Source organism: Hippopotamus amphibius, chromosome 12, assembly GCF_030028045.1.
Source record: "Hippopotamus amphibius kiboko isolate mHipAmp2 chromosome 12, mHipAmp2.hap2, whole genome shotgun sequence".
In the NCBI taxonomy this organism is placed as follows: Eukaryota; Metazoa; Chordata; class Mammalia; order Artiodactyla; family Hippopotamidae; genus Hippopotamus; species Hippopotamus amphibius.
Genome location: NC_080197.1, coordinates 92,437,304 through 92,458,051, shown reverse-complemented (window position 1 = coordinate 92,458,051; position 20,748 = coordinate 92,437,304). Strand labels below are relative to the sequence as shown.

The following is a 20,748-nucleotide window of genomic DNA, read 5'->3' as shown; positions in this document are numbered from 1 at the left end:
ATTCCATGCTCCTCTTGAGTCTCTTTGTTTACTCATTAATCCATTATCATTTTATTCATTCATTCATTCATTCAATAAATGTTTATTGAGGCCCTGTAGTATACTGGATACGGTGCTAGAGAATGGGGACAGAGTGTGAACAAAATATACAAAATCTCTGCGATCATGGAGCTTATATTCTGGTAGTGAGTAGGTTTGCAGGGTTAATTCAACCACCTTAAATCTTTTGCATTTTACAGAGTCTCCTTTTGCATTCAGGATATTGTTGCTAGAATTGGGAGCTTTTACTTCCTCCCTATTTTATATGAAGGGTTTATACCACATCAGCTTTCTAAAAAATTTCAATTAGCACTTTTATTTTGAGATAACTGACTCATGTGCTGTTGTAACAAATACTACAGAGAAATCCCAGATACCCATTACACAGGTTCCCCCACTGTTACTTCACAGTACAGTATCACAGCTAGGATATTGACATTGGCACAATCCACCTGTCTTATACAGATTTCTCAAGTTTTACTAGTACTTATTTGTATATGTGTGTGTGTGTGTGTGTGTTTAGTTTTACACAGTTGTATCACATATGTATGTTTGTGTATCCATCACCACAGTTAGGATACAGAACATTTCCATCACCACAGGGATCCCTCATGTTGCCTTATACAACCATATCCCCCCACCCTCCCTGATCCTTTCCCATACCTCCTTTCCTGGCAACCTCTAATCTGTTCTCCAGTTCAAAAATTTTGTCTTTTCAAAATGTAATCTAAATAGACTTGTAAAGTATGTGACCTTTTCGATTGACTTTTTTTCACTCACCGTAGTTCTCTGGCTGTTCACACAAGTTGTATGTACCAGCAGTTTGCTCTTTTTCATTGCTAAGTACTAGTCCATGACACAGATTTAGAAACATGTATTTATCTACCAACTGAAGGATACCTAGAGTGTTTCCAGTGTGGGGCTATTTTTAATAAAACTGACATGAACATTTGTGTACAGGTGTTTGTGTTATCATACATTGGTTTTTGTGTAGGAAAAATGCCCAAGGGTGCAACTGCGAGATTGCATTATAATTGATGTATACGTTCATAACAACTGCCAGACTGTTATCCAGAGTTTCTGTAACATATTCCCAGAATATATGGGAGATATTCTCCACAATTTCTCCACACCTTCATCTTCATTTGGTGGTGTTACTGTTTTTCATTTTAGTCATTTAGGTAGGTTTTGTCTTTATATAATATTAGCCTTTGATGCACGGAACTAGAGTTTCAAGAATATGTTGATGTTTCCTTGACACACTCTCTTAGGATATCTCAATTCATTTGAAGCCTTTTGCACTGCTGTTTGGTGATAAAATATGTTTGTATCACAAGTACCAAGGTTCCATAACAAAAAGTGAGGATCTCAGAGAAGACCTGAGAAAAAAAATCACAAGGAACTCTCTGTTTGTCATGATGGTGTCAAGTTTGTTATTGTTGTGATTGCACCATAGAAATAAGATGGACCCCCATCCCAAATTTGTTCAAATGTTGACAGTGATCGTGTCACACTTGTACCAGCAGGGTCTGAAAAAGTTTATTCCTCACATAGTGAAGGTTCTCAGAGAGCATGGTGGCTCACAAACAGGTCCAAAAATGGCCTGAAGGAGTCAGGAAAAGAGACTGACAGGGTTGTTATGGTGGATGTGGGGTGGATCTAGGGTTAGAATTCTTGCACCGTGGTTTGGACTTCCTGCTGATGCCAAAGGAGTACTAGGGTTTTCTCATCAGCTTTCCCAGATGTGGGGCAAAAGGGGAAGAGTGTATGGTGAGGCTTAAAAGTAGTCAGCAGTCAAACATCAACAACAACAAACAAATGGAATCAGACCCCTTACTACAGTTTTGATGATGTTGGCAGGAATTTGGGGATATATGGCTGCAGTGTGAACAAGGACTTTCCATCAATCTGCTTAGAAGCACAGAAGTAAAATGAACAGTGTAAAGAAATACTGGAGACTTGCTCACCATCTTTACCTCCTCTCCAGTTGAAGTGCTGACGTTTCCTGGTTTGTGACCGATGACTTGTTACTCGCTGTTATGCTCATGTTATTCATAATGCTAAGCAGTCTCTCCTCTTGGCCAGGGTATGTGAAGATTCACTCATTTTGATGTTGGCTTTGGCTGTTGGTAAATCAGTGTGTCCCAAACCGTGATTCTTTGGGCAGCTAACGCTCTCAAAAGTAAAGTCTGCTATTACAAATGAAAGGAACTTTGTAACTTCGCATACTATCCCTGAATGAACCGCTATAGGGAATTTCAAAGCACATGCAAAATATGGATTTGCTTGGTACTGAAAACTTGGCATTAATTGCCTATTCATGCTTAGCAAGTGCCAAATACTGGCTTGTAATTCCACCTAAAGAATTTTGTGCAATTAATGTGTACCTGTGATATGCCTCAATGAAATCTAAATAAAAGTGGCATCAATAAATTCAGGAAAAGAATATTGCAGCTCTGGGCACTGCATTACTAATAGTCTCAATTTACTTTCTTAACTGGACGAGGAACTAAAAAACAAGAAAAATAAAACAAACAAATCTTGGTCATAACAATAATTATACAAGGACCTTTATCCACGTGTTTAAAAAGTAGCTGTGGAAATCTATGAAAATCATCTGTTGCTGATGGCGTGTTTTGCTCTAATTTTCATGACATGGGAGATACTATTAAATAGGGAATCTATTAGCACTGTTATCTTCAAGAGATGAAAATTGTAAATGCTCTTAGAGAATACTTATCATTCCATTGACTAAACACTTTTTCAGATTTCACTTATATGATAAATATGGGTAGCCAGGTAACCTAATTAAATTTTATATTATACATATGCTGAATATAAAGCAAAGTTTTTCTTCAAAATAATCTCTCAGAAAATTTGCAACTGCCTTATGTTCAAATATCTACAAAATCTCACGTTTTATTTTATTTTGAATAAAGTTATATTTGGGGGAGGCATTAATCTAAAACACGGTTAAATAAAAGCTAGCTTTGAACATTATTTAGGTCATCTGATGGATACCACTGAAACAACGAAACAAGTATATCATGGGTGTAGTAACTACTTTTGATGGTATAGCCTCAAAATTGCCCAAAATACATGTCCTTGTAAATAAGCCTTTTAAAAATCACTTTAAATAGCAATATAGAATTTTCATTTTAATATAGGAAGATTTGGACAATGAACTAAAAGAGTGTGGAGTATAAGTATCGGAGATTCTAACTTTATCTTAAAGAAGACTAAATCACATCTCTAAATCAGAAACATGATCTCTGAGGGAGGGTTGCCACATGTAGTGACAGTCAGCTATGTTTCAAGACAATGCCAAGAGGAGATATAGTAACCACGGATCTCAGGTCAAGTTGGTAAAAGACAGTTCTCCAAGGTAGGTGGCCTGAAAGGCCTGGAATAATGGGGATGGGGTGTTCTGATTGGGAGTGGGTCCTACCACTCCTCAGCATGAGCCTCTTGCAGAATGCTAGTGCAGGAAGAATTCACATCATTCAGATGCGATCCATTCCAAAGGAACCCGTAGGAGAATTTTGTCAATAAGAATAAAAGAGGAAAAAAGTAACAAGAAAATCCAATAACAAGCGAAGAACGCTCCACCAGAAAAATGATACCACAAACCAGAAGACATTTTTCATTAAAATATCCCAATGGATTAAAAGAATAGTGAAATAATTGTCTTTATAAAATAAAGTTTCAAAGTAATAATACAAGAATTTAGGGAAGGAGATGTGAGACAATAGAAGATGAAACAATGGTGGTAGGCTCAGGAAAGAAATGCAGAAGAGAAAAACACAGAGAAATAAAGGTCAAATTGGAATCTCCACAAACATTAATCAACACACCCAGAATCATAGCAAACATTAATCAACACACCCAAAAATCATAGCAAGGGGTATGACTGAGTGAGTGAAATTAAAAGTTCAAATGAGGTGTAGACATTGAAGACAGAAAAAACCCAGCATCTGCATAATTGTTTCTCTAAAACATAGAACTAAAATGATGGATAAGTAAAGCAATAGTTAAGTATTCCCAGAAGACTTAACAGAATAAAGATTTGAATCTTTAGACTGAAAGGGCAAGTCATGCTTAGAAAAGTGACAGACAGCAATCAATAAACTTAGCAAAATTATTACACTTAAAAAAAATAATACTGTGGGCATCCAAGCAATAAAAAACCAATTCACCTGTAAAGATGGAAAAAAAAAATTTCTGGTTCCAGTTTTCTGCTAATTCTTTTTGACATTACTTAACCGTGTTAAGAAAGTAAAACAGTGCCTTCAATTCTAAGGAATAAAGTTGTGATTCAGTAACTTTATGCTCAGCCTAATTATTGGTCAGGTGAAAAGAAAATAAACAATTCGGGTATAGGCTGCATTGTTCTCATGAACCTTCCTGAAGAATGTATTATAGAAAAAAGTTCAGGCATTGGAAGTAATGGAAAACTCCAGCAGTAGTACTAGAAAAGATCATTGAGACAATTTGATTGAAGAACTAAGGTCAAAAGAAATGCATGGCTTCTGAAACAAATATCGTATATTAACACATATATGAGGAATATAGGAAAATGGTACAAATCAACCGGTTTGCAAGGCAGAAATAGAGACACAGATGTAGAGAACAAACATATGGACACCACATGGGGAAACCAAGGCTGGGGGGAGTGGAATTAATTGGGAGATTGGGGGTTGCCATATATACATTACTAATAAGAAAAAAAACCAAATTGTACACTTTAAATATATGCAGTTTATTGTATGTCAATTGTATCTCAATAAAAGTTCTTTAAAAAAATGCATGGCTTCTGATTGTAGACCAGAAGATAGAAGTATTCCCAAACCATAACAACATAGAAATGATATATGGTGTTAGAAAGTATAATATTCTGGTGTTCTCATCTTTCGCAGATGAGGGGAAAATATATCATTTAAAAATGATAAGTACAATAGGGATTTAAGATACTCAGAGTCAAAAAGTTAATGGGAAATATAATAAGTGCAATAAGGTGATGGAGAGGGAGAAGGCAGAGGGAGAAGAAGCAGAAAAATAATTTTGTCAATGCTCATACTATGGAGTAAATAAAATCGAAAGAAATAATAAAATACATATATTAAATGAAACAATTATAAAGATAATAACCAGAAAAATAGAAACCTTTTGTCTTTCAATAGAATGCACATAAAAATGTAGGATAGATGAGAAAAAGAAAAAACTATTTTAATAGCTTTGCATGTGCTGATATATAATAATGTTCAAGATACACTGTTAAACAGAGAAAAGTTGCAAAAGAGCATGCAAAATTGTATGTGTATGTTTGTTCATGAGTACGCATAATGTATATGCTTGTGTATTAATAGAGTAGCGCTTATTTCTCTTAAATGATACTCCACTGCATAATAGCCATCTCAAGAGAGTACAGTTAACGTTACTGTGTTATGACCTTGTATCCCTAACAAATCAGTATTTTTATCACATGCTAAGCATAAAACTATACGTAGTATTACCTGTGAGTACTTACGTGTATAATCGGTCTAAGAAAATGAGACTGGAAAAATTAGAGAACGATACAAGACACACATTAATGCTCACTTATGTTACACAAATCTTCCACGAAACCTTCTTAGATTATTGCAGCCTTTGGTTGCTGACCTCCTCTCCCTCTGATTTTTAACAGCAATTTTAGACTGTAATGTATTTTAACAGTATACTGTATGTTCGTCATTTCCTAACAGTTCAATATATGACAGTCTTGTCTTTATGGAATAGATGAGACTGATTGTCAATCCCTTTGAGTCCAAATCCACTTATTCAACATAGCCACAGAAAGCAGAATGACTGGGTCGAAGTTTCAGATATCAACAACAAAACATCAATAATTTTTATAATGCCTGCTAACATGTATCGTGTGCCCCTAAATGATGAATAAGAAACTGAGACACAGAGGAGTTGATTACTTTGCTCCAAATCAGAAACTAGTAAGAGACAAAACTCAGATTAGAAGCTGGGCAGACTGGCCCCAGAACTGGTATACGAAATAGTACATTAGATGTGTGACCCCGCTCACTGCTTTCTCTTTCTCCATGGGCGGAAGGTGGGATATAATGACTTATAAACTTGCTACAACAATTATTAAGAAAAATACATTTATGAGTTGTGAAATCTATGAAGCTCTCTAGCAAATGTGAGGCATTACTGATGCCACTGCTGTCTTCTTGCTGCCCTTGTTACCGCCACATCATATAGGCTCAGCTCACAGAAGAGCAAAGTTTTCGCTTAGTTTCCTGTAGAGATCACTTGCTTTTACAATCATATGCTGACTTTTAAATCTCAACATGCATGTTCTTGCTCAGCTTGTACAATATTCAAGCCCTAAAATAAGCTTATATTCTACTGAGAAAGACTATTGACAAGGCATTATGCGATAAGGGCCATAATGATATTCTAAGTTTTGTGCATAGACCTAGTAGAGAGGAAAGGAGATGGGAACAGCTGTGAGACTCAAAGAGTTAAACAAATGTCTCCCAGCTTAGAAAGAAAGGCCCTCAATTTCAAATTCTAATAATCTTCCTGGGAGCGAAGCATCCACAAGTTATGTATTGTATTTATGCTACACAGCAACCTTTTTGCATCATCCTCAGTCCCCCCTTTCCTGCATCTTTTCCCACAGACTGTCCTTGACCAACACCAGAAATGAATTTGATTTTTCTAATGCAGAAGGTAATTGGATTTTTCTTTCTTGAATGCATCCCTTTAATGATTGTCTCTACTTCTGCCAATTTAGCTGCAAGTGACCTGACATTGATCTGATGATATGACTTACTTAAAATAAAGAGTTGGAGCTGGGGGTGAAAGAGACCAGCTGTCTGGCATCAGAAAAAAATGCTTTTTGCCTCATCTTGCTATTTTTCTGAGAAAATCCTTTACGCTTGAATATCATTTTTACAAAACATGCTGCTGTAATAATTGGTCACATAGCAGCAGATTGCTTCCTTCTAGAAAATACAAGAAGTATTTCCCAGAAAGTGCCCTGGAGAAAACATTGAAAATTGAATAAAATCTACCCAGTAATCATTCTGTTCCTTGAAAATATTTATGACCATGCAGACTCTTTCTGGAGCAGGATAAATATTGCTGAACAGAATTAATTAAATCTTTTACAAAGCTGGTGAAACGTGAAATATTTATTTAAGTATTTACTTAACTTTGAGGTTTTGTAAAAATTGACATAAGAATTGTTATTCAAAAAGTTATGAAAGAATAGTGGATGAAATTGTTATATTTGGAAGAATAGCAATTCTTTCCTCAAGGGGAGTCATGATATAAAACTCTTTTTATGCCTAAGAATATATGGAATTTAAATTTCTCTACTTTTGTCTTTACTCATTTTCTAGTAAGTGTGTACCTCACGAGATTCATGGTTAGCTTTTATTCTCGTCTTCCATTTGTTCATTCTGCTAAATATCATGAATCCTTTTTGATTGAAGATGCAATCTGTGGGCGTTAGTCTGAGTGAGAAAATAAACTCTTGTAATTGTAAAGTGTCAATGAAGAAAATAAATATATGAGAAAATCATCTATAAATAAGCTTCCTTTAAAAAATAAGTGTGACAAGTGTTTTTCCCTTTTGAATTCTTAATATTAGTTACATTCTCAATTATCAAAGTCATTAACAATCTAAAGAAATTAACTAAGAGTTTATATTAAAACCACTTGTGATTGTTGAATCTTCAGATTCAATAGTAAAGCCACATCACACAAAATTGTAAGCCCTAAGTTAGAACTGGCATAAATCTGCAGTGACGGTCAATGAACTTGCTTTGGTTCTCATCAACCACGAGAAGCTTGGGAGTTCTAACCAAGAAGTGATGTTGGGAGAAAATATAAAGAAGAATTGTGAATATTTCCTGGAGATTGGGCTCCTCACCTTCTGTTCTGATTGCATCCTTAAGTAAGCATCTTTAAGCACTGACATGCCAGTGAATGTTTCTAGAGACAGTTTCTTGGATGTTGTATAGCACAACAAGACGGACTTGCTTGAGAATTGATGTGTCTTCCACAGAAAGCCCAGTAGTATTGAAAGGGTCACTGATCCAGAAGATATCCCCTTCTCCATCAAACTATTTCATCATAAATGATTAATCTCACCCATTCTGGTCAGGCCACTGTTGGAAGTCACACTTGAACGTAATGTTAACACTTTAAAAAGAGCAAGAGAAAAGTGTGTTTTAATGGATGATGAAAAATGCTTCCTTACTTAATTCAGTATATCTCATTCTATACATTTCCTTAATTTAGAATTTGTCTTTTTTGAATTTAAACATTAATTAAACATATAATTAATAATTTCTTCTCTTGAAGGGAAGGTAGATTTTCTGGAAAAAGTAAAGTGTGTGTGTGTGTGTGTGTACACATACACAAACATATTTTCTTTTGTCAGAAGGAAGAAAGAAATTCATGTCCCATCCCCATCAGATTTTTAAAAATGATTTTATAGTTGGTTATTTATTTATGATTACTTTGGATATTTGCTGAAACTATTAATATGAGATGTGGCCAATGAGCAATTTACTTTTTTAATGCATTTTTTTGTGCTTTTTAAAACTGAAGTATAGTTGATTTACAATTATATTAGTTTCAGGTACACATGATAATTTGATATTTTATAGATTATACTTGATTTAAAGTTATTATGAAATTTTGGCTATATTCCCTATGTTGTACAGTATATCTTTGTAGCTTATTTATTTTATACATGGGAGTTTGTACCTCTTAATCTCTTACCCCTATCTTGCTGTTAATGCATTTTCAAAAACAAGCATTTACATCAATTCATTTCATCCTGTCTTCTTTGAGCAAATATTTTTAAGTCTTTTATGTAAAAGATTCTTAGACATTAGAAGGGATACAAAGATAAATCTTCACCTGCAAGAATTTTAAAGTGTGAAGAGAAGGGGAAAAGTACATAAGTAAATATAACAGAAAGTGGAAAGGGATACGTGACATGAGAAAGATGGGTCAAGAACCACAGTTGGAGGGAACGGTGAAAACATCACAATTGTGTTGTGACTTTACCCAAGACAGGCAGGATTTGTGCACGTGAGAATAAGAGGTAGAACATTTCTGGAACAATGCTGGATAATTAGAATAAATATGCCATAAAATGGTTCAAGTCATATCTCACATATCATTGAAGAGAAAAAGGGAGAGAAAGGAAAGTAATATTTTGACTAGTCATATAAGTAAAAATTTGGACACATCAGAAAATATTTGAATTTTGGAGGTTCTGATTTAGACAGACTTAAAAAGAATATGCCATTTCATTTTATTATGTTTTTGTTTCTATGGAGAAGTTGATAGTATCTTTAAAATGCCTCCTTATATAAGGTAATCTCGATTGACTTTTTTTTAATAAATCGCTATTTCATTTGTTAAACAGCCTTAAATATGCTTGTTCATTATGTAAAGTCAAATGAACTGTTAAAACTTTTAACTGAAGGAAGTATATTTTTCTAATTTTTATCTCTGCATATATTCTAATGTTAAAATGCATATTTTATTCTTAGCAAAATGTGAATTATATACATATTTAAACCTGGATAGAAGATTTTTGAAAGTGCTAAATAAGTTTCTTTCATTGCTTCAGGTCACTGATATGATGCTTCAGGACAAGCCTTATCCTGAATGGGGAAAATCTGCAAGAGCTTTCTGGAAAAAAGGAAATGTTAGGATCATTTTATTCTGGTAAGAGATTATTTAATTTATTGACATGTGTCTTGCATCATTCACAAAGGACTTGAGTTGGATTTAGTTTTCTTTAGATACATAAAATTCTACCTAGAGAGGCATTTCTAGGGGACACCATGTTTCATTAAAATGATGAAAACCATTCTCCTATTTTATCAATTCAATTCTGCTCACACATTGCTGCATATACACATTTACAAGAGATGTATTTACTAATATAGTAAAGCAAATAAGATTTTACCAGAGGTAAGTAGGTTTTTGACTCAGCAAAAATAAGCTATAATTTTCATCAGTGAAATCTGATATAAAAATATCCCCAGTAAATACTGAACTTCCAGTGTATTTGACAGGATACAATTTTGCTTTGAAGAAATCATGCAGATCATATACAGGTCATATCTGGCTTATTGGCACATGTTTATGTGTCAATAATTTCCTTTAGCTCTCCAGCCCAGTCATTGCAATTAAAAAACAACGCATGTCTTATGGAACTTTTTTTTTGTAGAGTCAACATTATTTATGTAAATTTGAACAAGCTTAGACAGAAATGGTAGGAATGTAGAGACAGCAAGAAGGGCACTTCCACCAGGCTGTGTGACACTGCCTAAGCACAGTCATTCAACCCGAGGCATGAAAAGTTATCCACACTGACACTCAGAGGCTCGGAACTGATGAACACTTGTGCTTCATAAATTGCATTCTGTTCACCTGCCTTTCAATATGAAAAAAAAAAAATCTGTTTATTCTTGGATTTAATTCTGAGGGTTGATTTTTTTTTTTCACGTACAAGCTACAAAAGTTCATGGTCACTAAGTACTTGGGGGAAAACACACACTCTAAGCTATCTTTGTGCTTTAAGCACTGTTACTGAATGTTGCTTCAGATACATGGCATTTTGAACTCAATTATGAGCAAGTAAACTAAAAGTAGATTTTTCAATAACATTGTAAAAATGAATATGATTTTGTAGATGTTTATTCACAACTTGTCTCTGTGAGTCGTGTGGCCTATTTTATGGTGAATTTAATCTTCATATTTTTCCTGTTAGCTCCCCATGTAGTTTGACTAAATAATATATAATATGATAATTATAGCAAGTATTTATTGAAGGTATGTTTTGCTCCAGGCACTGTCCTAAGTACTTACTCATTCAGTCTTGATAACCCTATAGGTAAGTGCTATTGTAAACATAATCTCTGACTTCAGGGCCCCAGTACTTAATCATTACATTAGAATGTCTCCAGAAAAACAAAGGATATGTCAGTGTGCAAATTCCAAATGATTATCCTTAATCCTTATTTAGGTAATGGTGCTAAAGAAAAACATGAGACTCTGGGAAATCATTCTACCCTATAGAATTCTTTTCATGGGTTTTAAGAATCATAATTTAACTAACACAACATTGTAAAGCAATTATACTCCAATAAAGATGTCTAAAGATTAGTTAATTTAAAAATAAAAATAAAAGGAGATAAACTCTAATATTAAAAGTCTTTATGGGCTATTTCCCTTTTAAAATATCTATTTACTATGTTTACAGATGTTTTGTATTATTTAATGTATCTTCAAAGGCAGCCCATTGGTTACTGTTCATTGTGGCCAGTTACCAAGGTCACATGTATGTTATTTGCAAAGGTGAGCCATGCATATCTGAATGCCCCTGTTATTGTTGTCCTTAGCTACTCAACTGCAATTGTTGTTTCAGAGGAGGGGACTCCATACTAGATTTCTCCTTAATCATTTTAGTACATTTTCCTTGAACCTTATTACTGAAATCTATGTATTACCAATCTCTCTTTATACAGGTGGGTTTATTTATTCTTTTTTCATTTTATTTATTTATTTTTTTTTTGAGGTACACCAAGTTCAATCATCTGTATTTATACACATATCCCCGTATTCCCTCCCTCCCTCCACGCCCCCCCACCCTCGCCGTCCCAGTCCTCTAAGGCATCATCCATCCTCGAGTTGAACTCCCTTTGTTATACAGCAACTTCCCACTGGCTATCTATCTTTGACGTATGTGATAACACAGTCCCAATGGATAATCTAAAGCGTATTTTGAATGTTGTAAAATAATTTCATTAGTCACTGACAGATAATATTCTTGAATGGAGAGCAAACTAAAATTCACACTTATTCTTGTAGTCATTGTTTCTGTAAGATTATTGATTATTAGGTAATATATTTGAGAAATGATTTTTCATTGTTATATTTCAAAAGTAATATTTCAAATCGTGGAGAGCATAAAACAACAGGAGGAAAATTTAAATGCCACTTTGAACATATTTTTTCCTATTTTATCTATTACATACAGTTAGATTATCTTGACAACAGTATTCATGGTTTTAAAAAAGAAAAAATCTTATGCAAAAAGTTGAATATGGAAATTATGTAGGAAGCAAAGAAATCGCCCTTTTTGTTCATACTTTTCAGATACAAGGGATTTAGCAACTATAAAGGGCACTTGTTTTTTTAGCTCTATGAGATAAAAATACAGAAATCATTGGCAAGGTTTTAAGTGAAATAAAAGATAGTATTTTCATACTATGTGTCACCCACTCAAAAAGAGGTATTTTCTTTTGGTTTCGCCCTAGTTAAGGAGAGACACATTCGTGTAATAAATCTGTGGTGGAGAAGAAATTTTGCAAAGGAAAGCTTTTAGAAGCTGCAATGTGATTATGTGCCAGAGTTTAAACAGTACAACATGCATTTTGTTGTAGTAAACTTACCTTTACCTAAGTGTAGCTGCGTCAACTCACAAATGCCTGTTAGAAACTATTTCATTTGCAGTGTGTGGCTCAGTTCTTCCCTGCTTCTTAGTGATAGATGTCTCTACATTGGAGAAGATGGTTTCTATTTCTTTCTGTAATTGTGCAAAGATGAGTCTACTATAACACATGGACCTTTATGCCTGGGAGGAGACTAAATTATGGTTGATTTGAAAATACTAAATGGGAAAGGGCAGACTGTTTATAGAACTTCCCTTCCAAAGCCTCATTCCCAGCCCTTTTGTTAATTAAAAAGAATAAAGATTTAAAATCTAAATCCCTAGCTTAATGCCATACACTGTTCTATTTTTCAGAGGGGTTACCAAAACCCATTTTCACTCACCTGTGTCTGAAGTGAATGTATACATAAACATAGAAATAAAGAAACAAGTAATAGGATATTTATGTTAGCTTCTGTCTCCCTACTTTACTCTCTAGAGACACAATTTGTATGCTTTTGAGGGGAAGCATCTTGGGATATTTCCCAAAGGCTTATTAACTTTTTTAAAAATAAGGAAGACACTTTTGTATGATTAGTAGGGGATTAGGCAGAAGAAGGAGTTGGGAGAGCTTGTGGTCATTCGGGCCTCTCAGATACTTCAGTTCCTTGCCTTGGAGACACATGAGAGGTTTGTACCTTTCTGCTCCCTCTGATCACATGACTTACTTTGACCAATTTAAATGTGAGTGAAGAGGCTTCTCCCTCCAGGTAGAAGCATTTTAATTGCCAGTGAGAAGCCCTGAAAGGGGCTCCTTTCTCAGCAGCCGTTGTGGAAGTTTATGTCTAGCTAGAGCCCTTGTCCAGGTTCCCTGAATGACCTGGATAAACCCAGCATCCTTAGCGACACATGTAGTGTGAACAAGGGATAAGCCTTTGCAAATGTTAAGCCACTGAGATTTGGGGATTGTTTGATACTGCAAAAGCCTATCCTGATGTACCTAGTCACTGATCTCTGGAAGTGGAGTGCTGTCGCAGCAGAAGGCAGAAATATTTGTGTTAAGGGCTGAACAGCAAATGGCAAGGAAACCAATGAAGGCTGGAAAGATGATCATACAGCTATTACAGTGGCAAGGCATTTGGTAAAATCTGTGGTCTGTGATTACTTCCATGCCTGGAACTTGGAAAACAGCGCATGGCCGTGTGCATCTGTGTACAACTGTCCACTTCCATTCCACTCTGTTACGTAGAGAAGACTGTTTTCTTTCTTTTTCTTTCTTTCTTTTTTCTTTTGATGATTAGTATCCTTATATTTTTAAAAAGTACTTTATCTGGTGCTCTCATGGTTTGGGCATCTTTTGATGATGATTATCTTTATTCTTGGCTGAGAAATAAATGTGCTGCTGCTGGTTTTCCTGCTTTGAGTATCATTGTTATTATTATTCAAATCTAACAAGGTTTTTAACTTTGACCAGACAGGAGCTGGTCAAGAAATGATTGTTGTCTTAATACGTATGTGTGGGAGAGTGACATGATAATAATAATAATACCAATAATAAATGTAATAAAATAATAAAAAGGACCTGAGAATCCAAGGAAATGTCAGTCAGAAGGGTTTTAGTAATAGCGGTACTAAGATTCAACTGTATGATCTGTATGACTACTTTGAGTTTCCATTTTCTTTTCTGTAAAAGGGATGCTTCATTTTTTGTGGTCCTTTTCAGCTCTCAGTGCTGTTTTTTATGGTAAGATTAAGATGTTGGAGAGGGAGTAATTCTGTCTGCTTTGCTCCAGAGGGCAGAATATGGACTGCTACAGTCTGAACGTTTGTGCTCCTCCAAAATCGCTATGTTGAAATCTTAATTCCCTGTGTGATGGCATGAGGCAGTGGGGCCTTTGGGAGGTGCTTAGGTCGTGATGGTGGAGCCCTCAGAAATGGAATTAGTGACTTTATAAAAAAGGCCTCACAGAGACCCCTAGCCCTTTCCACCACGTGAGGACACAGCGAGAAGACGCCAGCTGTGAATTAGGAAGGAGGCCCTTACCCACTATAACAATGCTGGTGCCTTCATCTTGGACATCAGCCTCCAGAACTGTGAGAAATAGATTTCTGTTGTATATAAGCCACCCAGGGTGTGATACTTTGTCCTAACAGCCCAAATAGACTACGATATGAGTCAGTGAGTGTAAGTCACATGGAAGCAGATTTCAGTACATGTATGAAAGAATTCCCTGCTCATGTGAGCCTCTGAATGCTGGATGAGCCTGCCTGATGGACTGCTGAATTCCCCATCAGTAGACCTATTCCTGCAAGGCTACATAATCTTTCAGGGATGCTGTACAGGATTTTCACATTGAATGAGAAAAAAAGTAAATCACTTCAAATTTTCATCAAACTTGAAGATTCTATGACTCTACATTTTTAACTAGAAAAGTAATGCATATTGATTTTTAACAGAGAGGATACTAATTATAATTTAATATGCTCTGTATAATTCCATCATCATTATGAGTAAAATTTCTACATTAGACAATAATTCACGAAAGGTTCTAGGGACAACTAGAGTATGCAAAGTTTTTTGCCTCACTTCCCAAATAATAAATTAGCCCGTGCATTTTCTCTGGATGAATTTTGTCTTTTTGCCTTCAGCCTTCCTTCTATCTCCACATGTCTCTTTACGCAGTTGTCTGTCTTTAAATTAAAAGCTGCCTCTGTGAGGAAAAGCAGAACATTTTTAGCCCAGATTATGTAACTGCACCTATTGAATCAGTCACCTTAACTTTAAACACTACACTAAGTTAACAGGCTCCATTTAAATCTGTTTCCTTCTCAGCAGAAGGATCCAGTGATGTGCTTCACCAGGTTTTCTTGCTACATGTTGTGTCCTGCTTCTGGATACAAAGATGATTGATGTTGCATTACTGTTTTGTCGAAATAATGTGTTGTCGTATTATTTGGAGATTTTCATTTAAAAAGTAAATTCTTTATGCCTGAGGGATTTAACTCTCAGCCACGTATTTATGCCTGGGCATTAACACAATCCCAGCCCTTTGAGACATAATGTTGCTGAATTAAGAAGAAGTCTTGTTTTCATTAACTTAGTTAAGTAAATAAGTGCTGAGTACAATATGAAATAGTAGTTAGAAGCTCCCCACTCTGGAGCCAGCTGCCTGACTTTCAGTCCTGGCTTTACTACTAACCATTGGATGTTAATTGATACTATTTTGTTTTAACTGATATTATGATATGTTATGTTATGACTGGTATTATGAGCACCAGGTGCTCTCCATGATGCGGAGAATACAACTTTGAGAGAGACGCTAAAGACTTTGACCATGTAATTTTCTGTCCAATGAGAAATATGGGGGTGGGAGACAATACCCACCAAGGTGTAGGTGCTGTGATGTGATGTGAGGTGAGCTCTAGGGATGGTTGTGCTAGGGCTGAAGCATCATCTCAGGATACGTAGAAGCCAGAAACTTGGTGATTGGTTAGGAATATGGAGTGAGGCAGAGGGAGAAGTTCAGGGTATCACTGAGTAGTTAGACTTGAACAGCTAAACAGGTGATTATGTAACTCACTGAGATTGGAGCTCCTGATGGAGGACTAGGTTTTAAATGGAGGCATAATGAATCCAGACTTGAACATGTTGAACTTGATGTGCTAATTGAGATGCCTAGTAAGCAGCTGTTTATATAGATTTGAGGCTGAGCAGTGAGGGAGTGAGGTCTGAGACAAATATAACGAACATTTGTATTTAGGTTTACATTTTTACATTTATATAGATGTCATTATCTACACGGATAGGGTGTTTCAGTGGGTATAGGGTGAGAATAAAAGATCTGCTAGAATAAACCCGCGGAGCTCTTTTACTTGGGAGCAGGTGGAAGAGGCATCTGCAGAGAAGACAGAGGAGACAAAATGAACGAAAAGTCTGAAGAGGGTGTGTCAAAGATGCCAAGAGAAGAGAGAATATAAAGAGACATAACAAAGACAACAGTCCAATGCTGGCGATGGATCAAATAAGATCAAAATGCAAAGTGTCTATGGGATTTCCCTCTCACTGGACCATCAGCTTGGCAAGAATGGTTTTCCAGAATGTTGCTGATAGATGCCGGACTTGTACCGGGTCCACCCACGATTAGGAGAGGAGGAAATAGGAACAGTAAGGATATTCATAAGGTGAGAGAGAAGACTAGAGGGACAACGATATTTAAAATGACTATTCCCCAGGAAAAATTGAAATGTATTTTCTGATTTGGCTATTAATTGATTTGGCTTGTCCAGAGCATATTTATTTTCCCCCAGGAGATAGAGCTCATTTCGAATTATTTGCTGCCCAGGTATTGAATTAAAGGCTCTTAAATTAAATTCTGTGGTGAAGACTTATGGTTTGTTATTCTAATTTTTTAGTAGGAAGATAGAGCATAAATAGTTCATAGGGTTTTAAATTGAAAAACCTTTAAAAGTTTAAAGAAATGCATTAAAGTCAAAATGGTGACTAAGTTCTCTACATATTTCTGCCCAGATCACATTACTTGAGAGCGGGATAGCACCTTTTTTTTTTTCTTTTGGCTGCATCAGATCTTAGCTGCGGCATGTGAGATCTTTCATTGTGGTAGGTGGGCTTCTCTCTAGTTGTGATGTGTCGGTTTTCTCTTCTGCAGTTGTGGCCCGTGGGCTCCAGGGTGCTTGGGCTCTGTAGCTGTGGCGCGCGGGCTTAGTTGCCCTGTGGCATGTGGGATGTTAGTTCCCCAACCAGGAGTCAAACCCGCATCCCCCGCATTGCAGTGTGGATTCTTTATCATCGAACCATCAGGAAAGTCCCAGGTTAGCATCATACTTACCATGTCCCTAGGACTTGGCATCCTGCTTGGCACACAGTAAACATTAAATATACCCTTGTTGCGTTAACTACTTGGGTGAGGACTTTCAAATCAATGCCTCTATGATATTTCTGAAAATTTCTTCCGATAGAGGACATCATGGAAAATGATAAAAGTATAATTAAAAGTACTTCAACTTTTTGATTAGCTGATGCTTTATAAGAAGATTTATAATGCTTATGATGTTTTTCTTCTTAAAAATTTTTAGAAATATTTATTTTCAGTACTTTGAAAAAACCATCTTGGTTCCAAATTATGTGCCTTACCTACAACCAGAAAGTCCATTAAAATACTGTGGGATGTGTTTCTACAGTGACTCAACATCAGTTGAAATTTTTTAATTTAGGATCTTTTGCTCATCTCAAGGGAGAGTGGAGTTTAAGGAAAAAGAATTAAATAAACTGGTGTTAAATTACTTACTAGTACCTCCCTATTATAGGCCTTCATTCCAATTGCTAAAGCCTGGAATAGCAACCCTGAGCCCAGGAACAATCCTTCAATTTATGAATCTTTGAAAGAAAATGCCCTTTAATAACAGGTTGGAAATACCACATAGTTTTTCTGTATAATAGTTAGTGGTAGAACGGACTTAAATTTACTGGTTGAATGGAATACTCCCCTGAGCCAGGAGGCCTAAGTCATTCTTATTAAATTTCTAAAGTATAGGTCATGTCATGTTTTCAAAGGTCCCTGAGTTCGCGTATAATAGCATAAATGCACAAAATTAAAATAGAAGCAGTAAATTCTAGAAGACGAGAAAGCAACGTTTAACAAAGTTTGGTGACTCAATCCATTTCAGCAGTGTGGGAAGCCCTGCCTCTCTCTCCCTTCTTTCTCATGAGCGTGTGCCCCCCGTCCCACCATCTCTAGTAGACTAAGAATGCACGTCTTTCATATTAACAAAACTCCAAGTATTTCTATGGCTCCATCTGTTAGAAAGCCCAGATATTATTTTCCCTCTTGCTATTTCCCCACATCTTCCAGGAAGTACCAGTTGAATATTTTGAGATATTTATCTTCATCCTGCAAATATTGATAAAGTGGCCACAATACAAATGTCTTAGAGTAAAATGCCTTTGCTAGCATAGAAGTCCGCCTTAAAAAAAGGGTTTGTTTTTGTGCGCTTTGGTCAAAACCTGCCTTCTTAGAATTAAGGTTTCCTATTCAGGAGACAATTTTCATATCAGAAGAGCTGTCGTTCTTTCTAAATCACTCCCATCATAACTGTCTATCAGCTTTTTGCAGGTTGAATGGGACAACAACAAAGTCTCAGTGTCACCAAGGTACAGCTGGTTGTTCAGTGCCCATGATTCACTGTGGTTCTCCCCCAGTGCTGAGATTGGCGAGCCACCGACTCAGTTTTTGTAGTACGTTAGTCACTGTTGGAAACTCACAACTGATCGCTTTTGAAACCAGAATTGCTGGTAACTAATACTCCAATGTTCTCTGCAAGGCAACTCTTTTACCATTATCATCTGGAAGTGAATCATTGTTTATTTCATGAGCCACTGATCAAAATTAAGGGAAGTGAAAAGTGCTGGGCAGGGTTCATCCAAAACAAGCTGAGGCCCGTGACAGTCCGCATCCATGTGCAGTTTCTGGTACCAGACTGCTGCTGTTACCCAGATCTAATATGAATTCCCCCCAGAAGTGCTGGTCCCATAATGCCAGCTTTTGTTTTTGGAATATCCTGTTCCTACATTCCCCCCAACCCCTGCTGGCCAGAGCTCCCTGTGCCTTCTCTCTTTAGAAAAAGGGATGGATGCATTAACCATATTAAAGACTGAAATGCTTTGCTGTTTGTTGTTGCATGTGGGAAGCTTTCTAATGAACTAAAGGTGAAATGTATAGGCAGGTGTGAAATCATATGAGGCACTCTGAGTTTGTTTTCACATATATCTTTATTAGTCTAAAGGTTAAATAAAATCTGATTATAATGGCCGGGCATATGAGTGACCCACATTCCAGAAACCAAACAAGAACCATTGTCTCCATGTATAAACTGGACAAAGCTTTGCTACTGAGTGAAAAACAAACATGGAAGCCTGTCTCATTCATTCATTCATTTGTTCATATTTATTGACTGTTAGGCATGCTACTAGGAATGCAAAACTGAAGAGGTAACATACGTAGTTCTTGACCTCACGTAAGACTTACCATCTTTCTTACCAGCTAGATTGTTGGTAGAAGTAAAGAATAATTAAATAAAAAATTATAAATAATAAGTTCTAGGAAGGAAACAAATATCAGGGACTGTACCCCTTTCCAGTTCTCTCCTTCTTCAGGTCTCATATCTTGAAAGAGTTGCCCCCACTCACTCTCCACCTTATTTGCCAATGACACTGTCATCTCTGCTCTTCTGATGATGGTTTTTTGCCATCAATTCTCCTGAATTTCAACTTTTGTCACACTTCTACTGCACTGTTTTAGAGGCTAATCAAGCATTGGTGACTTGGGCGGGCCATGTTTTATTTAAGGTGGGCAGTTGTGGAAGGACATAGTTAAAAAGTAATATCTTGACTTATTTTTGATGTCCTTTAAGTCAAACAACAAGCTGGAACTTTTTCATATGTGTATTAAACATTATGTTATGTTCTTAAATATAAAATGTCACTTTAATATAATTAATACTAGTATATGAACAATCTTCCAATTGTTTATTTAGAATCAGAATGATACTCTAGATACTTTCTCTTCATTTTTTAATTAATAGGTATGTTACATGATCACTCACTTTGTACAAGCCCTTGTAGTTCACTATTTACAAACTTCTGAGTTTCAGAAATGGAATGAGGGGCTTACATTTCTAGAGGAAGTGGAGTTGCAGGGGTGGTGCGGGGGGGGCAGGGGAAAAGATTTAGCATGCCTGAACTACACATCAAAATTTGGAACAAAGTATGTCTCAAGAGGTAAAATAGGAATATTGAGACTTTCGAGGTAGGAGCATATACTATAGACTGAATGTTTGTGTCTCTCCAAAATTCATACGTTGAAACATAGTCACCAATGTGATGGTATTTGGAGGTGAAGTCTTTGAGAGGGGATTAGGTCATGAGAGTGGAGGCCTCATGAATGGGGTTGGTGCCCTCATAAAGGAGGCTCCAGACTGCTCCCTCACCTCTTCCAAGTAAGGACACAGCAAGAAGATGGCTGGCAATGAGCCAGAAAGCAGGCTCTCACCAGACACCGAATCTGCTGGTGTCTTGATCCTGTGTTTCCCAGACTCTAGAACTGTGAGAAATACATTCCTGCTGTTTATAAGCCTGTCTATGGCATTTTGTTATAGCAGCCCAAACTGGCTAAGACAGCATGTGTAGCATAAATAATACTTTAAATATTTTACTGGCTTGAATTCCAAAT

The 20,748-nt window shown here is 36.2% G+C and overlaps 1 protein-coding gene across 14 annotated transcripts in view; it reads left to right on the top strand.

Moving 5' to 3' along the window:
• The window catches only part of TMEM117 (transmembrane protein 117), a 528,774-nt gene that overhangs the window by 350,615 nt on the left and 157,411 nt on the right, over positions 1-20,748 (top strand). For all 14 annotated transcript variants that reach the window (XM_057701206.1, XM_057701208.1, XM_057701209.1 and 11 more), the window contains one exon: positions 9,692-9,789. In XM_057701206.1, coding sequence (XP_057557189.1) covers positions 9,692-9,789 — 98 coding nt within the window. The remainder of the gene's footprint in view (positions 1-9,691; positions 9,790-20,748) is intronic.